At 39.9% G+C, this 8540-nt stretch overlaps 1 protein-coding gene across 7 annotated transcripts in view; it reads right to left on the bottom strand.

Annotated features, from left to right (window-relative positions):
* Nucleotides 1-1927: 1927 nt before the first annotated feature.
* Nucleotides 1928-8540, bottom strand: part of fcho2 (FCH and mu domain containing endocytic adaptor 2) — a 57157-nt gene continuing 50544 nt past the window's right edge. For all 7 annotated transcript variants that reach the window (XM_079659502.1, XM_079659504.1, XM_079659505.1 and 4 more), the window contains 4 exons: nucleotides 5757-5956; nucleotides 5604-5668; nucleotides 4441-4605; nucleotides 1928-4356 (listed from right to left, as the gene is read on the bottom strand). In XM_079659502.1, the coding sequence (XP_079515628.1) occupies nucleotides 4334-4356; nucleotides 4441-4605; nucleotides 5604-5668; nucleotides 5757-5956 (453 nt within the window). In that variant the 3' untranslated portion in view covers nucleotides 1928-4333. The remainder of the gene's footprint in view (nucleotides 4357-4440; nucleotides 4606-5603; nucleotides 5669-5756; nucleotides 5957-8540) is intronic.

Below are 8540 nucleotides of genomic sequence, written 5' to 3'. Positions count from 1 at the left end.
ATATATTTTGGCTAGTCTAGATTTAGTAAACTGTTTTAACCAGATGACTGAAGAAGGACATTTGAGACTACACTCAGAAGACAAAGACTAAAAAAATAAATAACAACTGACAAATTAAGAAATACAAATGTGGATGAAAATTACCCTAATGACTTAAAGGTTAACTAACATTGGATTAAAAAGCTTTGAGTTGTAGACTAAACTCCTACAACTATGAGGGATACAAATGAATAAAATGTTACTCAAACTTATAAGCATTTCTGCCTTAAGAGCAACACTAATACGATAAAATGACTTAGATCTGAGCCTGGCTATCTGTTCCAACGTATGCATTATTTAAGCTAAGCTAACGTACTCTAGCCTCATTTAGCATACAAGAGAGTGGAATCAATCTTCTCATCTAGTTCTTGGCAATCAGGCAGATCATGTCAAATAAGCTTTCTCCATCACGTTTCCCTCTAGAAGGCTGCTACTTGTGTGATCAACGCACTCAAAGATCCGCTCAACTTGTTTAAAATGCCTGACCACACACGAGAGTCTACATATGGACCAACAGATTCTGAATATGACTTCAGCAGTTCAGATGTCTCACTTTGGCCTGTAAGAGAATAACATCATACAGGAGGAAGCCTAAGATCTCCTTCTCCTTGTCTGAGTGAGGCGGACAGGGAAAAGTGGAGTCAACACTGATGGCTCACACATGTGGCTGTGAAAAGGCAGCTCAGGCGGTGAATTCAAACAGCGAGGAGGAGGTCTTCTGGCCGAGGGACACAAGGCATGACTGAGTGTGTAAATATGGACAAGGTGTTGATGTAGTGCTGAGCGTGGACGCACAGTCATGCATACATCCTCCTAAGCAAAGCTCTGCATGAGGTTCCTACATCAGAAACATGTGTGGTGGTGTCTAGCTTTGTTTTCATGCCCTGTCTTCCTGCATGGATTGTGTTTACTTAAAAGAAAAAAAGGATAATAGTCTTTCTCTTTTGCTATTGAAAATCCAGACTTTTGAGCCTACAACAATTCATCAGCATATTTTGCAGGGATGTAGATGGATATTTGCTACATATGCTTAGGTTTGGCGTTTTGGCATTCACCAAAAGTGAAAAGAGAGGTTGGAGCAAAGCACAACACACAAGGGGAGTAAAAATGAAAAGATGTTACTTGAATGAACTGAAAACACATTGCTCAAAAGGTTGAAGATCCAAGAAAAAACCTAAACACCCAGACTGGACTGCACCTTGGTAGCAACACACCAATGACAAGGTAGCAGGCCCTAAATATATTTTATTTTACTCTAAACAGGAAGATCATTTACAAAAACAACATCATAACGTTATGCGAAAGACTTGAAACTAGCAATCTGGGCAACAAACTCATGTTTACAATGTCCACTGAGGTAATATACCAAGTTAAAGTAAGGTGCTTTCCTCATAGACCTCTAAACAATCAACCAGACTTCTTTCTGCAACCACCATAGTCGACCCTGCCTCATATTAGCAATTTCAAATTCAAATAACTTTTCAAGCAGCTAAGCTTGCAGCATGGTCATAGCCCCCGCCCCCCGTTTCCTGCACCTTATACACATTAACTTTCAGAACAAGTGTCAAATTAAGGCAGAAAATAAGATCTAGAGCATCTTTCAATGGGATCACATCAGGCGGGATGCTAAACCGGACCAGGTGCATCAAGTGGATGGACCAACAGTATCTAAGCCCTGTTCTTCAAATTCAAATCAATCTCAACCACACAGCTCTGTTACTGCATGTTGAACTTTACACTGTTGTAGTCAACAAAGACAACATCAGTGCAGACACACACACAAACACACCCACAGACTCACATGGTGAACAAGAGTACGAGTACATTTTGAGATATGATTGAAGCTCTTTCTAGATCTCTATGGCGAGGCTAAAAGAAACACACAGAACACCCTTAGTCATTTTAATATATTTGTATATATTCATATATTACACATTTAATACAGACACAATGAGCAATCATAAAGTTGAGACAGAAAGTGGCTGAGATATTGGTAAAAATGTACAATTTAAGAGAATCATTTACATAATAATGCTCTCTTTAAACTCTGTCCAATACAACATATAAAGAAAGAAAGGATGTGAAAGTGAGGGAAAAGGAGCCTCTTTACTTTGTTTTGTACTTTTCGTTAGGAGAGCAAGAACCAGCTTGCTAATACTGAACATGAAATGTGTTTACTTGTTCTTTTTATGCATTTGGCTGTTCTGATCCAAACCACAGGTATGCTTTACAAAGGGAAACACAGCGCTACACGCTGATGTCTCACTGTACACATATCTGGAGCTACGATTGTGTGTGAACTCATTCGTTTCAAACACCTGGTTAAAGTTCAGAGTGATACAACATTTCAGCATAACCGACTTAAATGGATCTTTCCATCCGCCACTTAAGGATTATTGTTTGCCTCTAGAATATTAATAAAGGCTTGAATCGTGTTCCAGAATTGTACAAAGCTGGTAATGATATGAAGAGTGAAATCAAATAAATGATCATTTGACAAAGGATGAATGAAGTATGGATATGAGCTTAAATGACCTGCCATATTGAGCCTGTTCTATGGCTGACGGTTAAAAACAAGCCTGATGTGAAAAGTTAGTTTCTAAAATCCTATCCAAGAGGTCAGTTGGCCAACGAGGCACAGTGTTAGAAACCCCTGCCCTAAAAAGGGTCATCAATTTTGAATCACAGCTTCCACGTAACTGACTACACCTACCAGCATTTTAACCAATGAAAGGATCATTACATGGTTTGGACAATGAAACACATAAAAGTACCCCATCAAGAAGTACAGCAGCCTCTACAGCAACCTTCATTAGTAAAAGACAGAAAAATGAAGCACCGAGAGTCAAACGTGGTCATGTTCATCCATCCATCCATTTTCTATACCCGGTTGTGCTGTGTATAGTTAAAAGAGGCTTCTCCCAGCATGCACTGGGTGAAAGGCAGGCCAGTAATGTATCACAGGTCAATGGCAGTACTGTGTCACAATATCTAACCACAGTCAACAACACAGGATCACTCAGCGTCAAAACGTTGTGATAAGGCATTTCCATCATTAATTTGGCCTTATTGTGCTTCTACTCACTTACATTGTGAGAGAGGGGTACAAGTCAACAGACGAGTGTTGAATAGAAAACATACAAGCTATAAAACAGTTTGATGATTACATTCAATCAAATAAGGCCAATATGACTCATTCATTGCTGGAAGGCAGTTGTAAAAAGAGGAGATTTTCCCTTCAACATCCAAATAGTAGAAGTAAAAAAAAAGACTGGCACATTGTTGGTGCTATTCTCATCGACTGTGTTGTAGTATACAAACAAGATGAGAGAAAAGTTTGATTCCGGCACATTTCTCCATTAATAGGGCACCAAAGTTTGATAAAAAAAACACCAGTTTAAAAAAAGGCTGCAAGTTATTTAGGGTAATCTCTCTCGATTCGTTTTTTAAAGCAACTGACATTTGACACAATGTTTACAGTCAAAAAGTATAAAAATGAAGGGCTTAAGAATTGTAAAAATATAAGCCATGACTGAAAGGGGAAACATATAGAATTTAAAAAAGATCCCACTGATCACAGACCCCACTAGGGGCGATTCAAAGCTACCCACATGTGGGCCAATCATTGACGCACATTTTTTGCCTTTTGATCCACAGAGGAGGCACTGAGGTCAGATTTTTTGCATTTGTTAAAAAGCACTTGTTATTTTAAGAAATCAAGCTTGTGCCATAGTGTAAGTGTGTGTTGAAGACAGATTATACCTTCATTGCTTCATTGCACGTGATGAGAAAAAGACAAATCATGGAAAGAGGAAGGTTCAGTAAACAGAACTGATTTGAGCGTTGAGTCAGAGCTGGTCGAGCAGAATAATCAGAGTTAATATTTACAGTTCACAGAAAAGAGAAAAGAGCAGATTATTTTCTTCCACGCAGACATGGTTTTTGTTTTATATTCCCTATGGACTCTTGAGAAATGACTATAAGAGGAAGAAGAGCATGTTAAAGATTGTTAGTGCACTTTTTTTTTCTGATTTCAAATACAATATAGATGTATATCTAATTCATAAATTGTTTCTGACTATACACAAGTGAGTTGATCAGAAAGCATTATTAGAATTCATATCTACACATTTCCTGAAAGCTCGTCTTCTTTTATTCTTTTAAACAGTGTTCAATACTCAGTGCTTTTTTATTGTAGTGAGATTCTCGCCTCCCGGGCAAAAGCTCAGATGGATCCAGAGGTTCAGGAAGCCGTTTGTGTCTGAAGATTTGATTTCATGAGTGTTGGGTCAACTCAGCAATCGGCCATATAACGTCCTGCAGAACAGAACAAAGGTTTGAGTTGCTGGAGCATTACATATATGAATATCAGGTAGGTAAGGATGATCCAGCACCACATACCTGTAGCAAACCTCTTCTTGTTGAGAGACAGTCTGTACCCCGCCCCCACCAGCTCCATGTCCGCCCCTGACAGGGTGCTCCCCTCACTCATAAACTGCACTGCCAGGGTGGAGAAGCTCGAGGGTCCGTCTGACAGTTCAAACTTGGCCCTCAGGGATCCGGCACCTGGGGGCAGACACAAATACATTCCCTCACTTACTGTACACTCTCACTTACTGTACACTCTCACTTACTGTACACCCTCACTTACTGTACACCCTCACTTACTGTACACCCTCACTTACGATACACTCTCACTTACTGTACACCCTCACTTACTATACATCCTCACTTACTGTACACCCTCACTTACTGTACACTCTCACTTACTGTACACTCTCACTTACTTTACACTCTCACTTACTGTACACCCTCACTTACTATACATCCTCACTTACTGTACACCCTCACTTACTGTACACCCTCACTGATCAATGTACACAATCTCTACAGGCAGGACTTTGATCAAACATTCTAATTAGGGCAGCTGTGGCTCAGGAGCTAGATGGCCATCCTCCAATGAGAAGGCGGGGGGGCGGGGGGTTTGATACATTACATTTTTTACATTTGGCTGAAGCTTTTATCTAAAGCGACTTACAATAAGTGCAAAAACCATAAAGATTGAAATTCCAAACAGCAAGGAAAGTGCAGATATCTTCACTTCCAGCAAGGCAGACCATTGTAAATGCTGGTGAATCAGTTACAAGGCCTACATTACATTTTTAAGGGCTTTTTTTGTATTTTTGATCCCCAGCTCCTGCAGTCATGTGATCATGTTAGATTCATGAGCAGTTGGCACAAAAAACCTGAAACGTTTATTTTAATTAAATGTATTATGTCAACACATTTCACATAACTGTATTAGGTTAGTTGAAACACATCATATTAAAACTTAATGTTAGTGCTTTCAATTAACTTTATACAGTTATGTGAAATCTGTCATAATACATTTAATTAAAGTCAACGTTTCCATTTGATCAGAGCAGGCTGCCTTTGTATGAATGTGTGTGAAAGCTGAATTGAATGTAAAAGCGCTTTGAGGGGTCTCAAAGACTGAAACCGTGCTTTGTAAATACAGTCCATTTACAGTTCATTTGCAAACACAGAAGAAAAGCAGGATTTACCTTCATTTTCAGACTTTTCCGAGATGTCATTCAGCTTCCACAGACACTTATTCTGCTCTGCATTCCTAAAATAAGAAACAAGAAATGAAATATTAGCTGCTTCTGTTCAGCGCCTCACACTTTGTGTTCTCCCACTGATGGAACAGCGTTTACCAGATGGAGTTGGGTAGGGAGTGCATGTTGGTGACCCCTCCGTCCACAGGCACTAGGATCTGGACGTTGGACAGGGGTCCGGGGTGGGCCATGGACTCGGGGTTGTAGCGGTAGTCCACCCGCAGGTCGGATGTGCTTGGCGTGCACTTCCAGTACACGGCCAGGTTGAGAGGAGTGGAATGGATCCCGTCTGACTGCACCTGAACGCAGCAGTAGAGTGGACATTTAGAACATTCGATAAGAATAAAGCTTTTTTGAGCAAATTTGAGCAATTAGAGCAGGGATCACCAACTACATTTGTCCAAGGGCCAAAATGTATCCAATAGACACTATCGCGGACCAGCAATTTTTATATAGTCCACAATGCTAGTGGAGCACGCTCAGGTACTGCGGACAGCATAAAGCTTAGCAGACTCTTCACGCTAACGGAGGATCACTTCTAGGCAGGGTTGGGAGGGTTACTTTGAAAATGTAATCAGTTACTGAATACTGAATACATGCTCTGAAAGTAATCAGAATACAGTTAGTTACATATTCAGATTACTTTTAGAATACTTTTGGAATACTTTCTTTTTCCATAACAGATGGGTATGTTTTGGTGAACAGGAGACACTTATTTTACTGTTTTAATGGCTTATCAAGAACTCAAACCCAACATCTTGGTGTCATTCTGGACAGCTCCCTCTCATCTGCACCCCACATAAAAAACATCACCCGGACTGCATTCTTTGTACTGTCTTAAAACCTTTCCTTGGAATATGTTATGAATTGTAAGGTGTCCTTGGGTGCTTTGAAAGGTGCCCATAAATTGAATGAATTATCATTATTATTATTATTATTATTATCTGAAACGATGTAATAACTTTTAAAACTTTTTCCAGTCACTTGCCCCATGCACTCAGCAGCAGCAGCAGCAGGCCATTCACTTTGATTTGATCCCGTTATGAAATGTCATCATTTCAACAATAGATAAATGCTACATAAACGTTATCTTGCACATTTTATCTAACCATCTCCGTTCCTAACTTTCAATATATTTTATAAGAGATCTCTCTCTCATCTCCGTGCGGGGGCGGGGCCTCACAGACACACTGCATCTCTCTCGCTCACAGACATGCTGCAGCGCTGCACACAGTTCTGCCGGTAATGAATATTACATTTTGTGAGGAAACTTTTCCACCAATAACTCCAATAAGTATTCCAAAATGTATTCACTTCAGGTTTACGAAAGTAAATGTAATCAGATTACTCGTTTTTCAAATGTAACGCCAGCTTCTGAATACAGTTAGCCTACTTGATTTTTGTATTCTGATTACGTAACTCCGTTACATATATTCATATATGTACAGACCAACGTTAACAGCAGCTCTGTCTGTGCACACGGAGACCGACTCTGTCGTCCGGTGATCTAACCGCCTTCTGGAAAAGCTTCACAAGTACGTCGGTACGCAAATGCGCTTTGTGACACAAGAGACGGTACGCATTTCGGATTGTTGCCGCTCATGCGTACCTGCGTACCAGTTATGTGCACCCCTGCATATATTCCTTTACAACCCAACCCTGCTTCTAGGCTACTCTCCCGCCGCTTCTGCCTCTCTGTTGGACTCTGTCGCAGCACGGCTGCTGCTGCTGTGGAGCGCACAAAGAAGACTGTTCACAACGAAGGATCAATTCTTCTTCAAGGAAGGGAAGGTTTCACAGTAGGCAGTCTACTGTCCCGCAGCTGCTGCCTCTCTGTTGGACTCTGGTACTGCACGAGACGTTTTTTAAAAAAAAAACTGGGCGGGGGGCGAACGCAGTAACCACTCCGCCAACGCCACAGTCACCTAAGTCGCGCGGGCCGGATGAGAATGTCTGGCGGGCCGGATGAGAATGTCTGGCGGGCCGGATGTGGCCCGCAGGCCGCCAGTTGGTGGTCACTGAATTAGAGTAATGAAATGAGACTATGTTTAAAATCAAAAACTGAATCAAAAAGTATTATTTTCGCAAGCTGGATTTAACATTTTGAAGATGATTGTGTGCTGCTGAAATCTGGTCTACCACCATTTCTATAGCAATATTGTATGTGTTGTATATATTTTTGTTTTTGTGTCCGTTATGAAAACTTGTATACTTATCCCATTTACTCTGTTTTCTTATTTCTTTTTCAAAATGTTCTATATATGTATCACCTACTTTCATTTTGCATTCAGTTGTTTTCTTTCATGCTGGGGTGGGGGTGTAATTAATCTGCTTCAGTCTAGTTGAAGTGTGCACTGTTGCATCTACTGTATGTATTTGACAATGACATTCTGTATGATATTTCTTTATAATGAAAACTCTCAAAAAATTAAAGTGTTAAAAAACTATTATTTTAATATTGCAGATCTGACACACAGATTTAGTTGTTTTATGTTTTTGAAGTTCAGAATACAAGCTAAAAAAAAGTATACACTGTGTGATCTCAAGTCGTAGGTAGGAAAACAAATTAATCTGTTTACACCGTTGAAAATAATTTATATCAACATGGGTTTTTGAGTATTTTTATCAAGATTTATTCAACGTTTTTATGTATAGTTGGATTTTATAGGTAGATCTTTCACAATAACTTTTTTATGCACAGGGACATGCAATATAAACTAATGTCATCATGTAAATACGCTGGTTTCAAGCTGTAAAACAAGACTTTTAGGGTTTGTTTAAAAGATGATGTCATCCAGTGTGGGCATTCACGTGTGAGCCTCCACCAGTGTAGGACCACAGTAGGCTTATAGTATATAGCTGAGGTCTGAACCAGACTATAAC

The sequence above is a fragment of the Notothenia rossii genome (genome assembly GCF_949606895.1).
Source record: "Notothenia rossii genome assembly, chromosome: 11".
NCBI classification, from domain to species: domain Eukaryota; kingdom Metazoa; phylum Chordata; class Actinopteri; order Perciformes; family Nototheniidae; genus Notothenia; species Notothenia rossii.
This window is presented reverse-complemented; position numbering and strand designations above follow the sequence as displayed.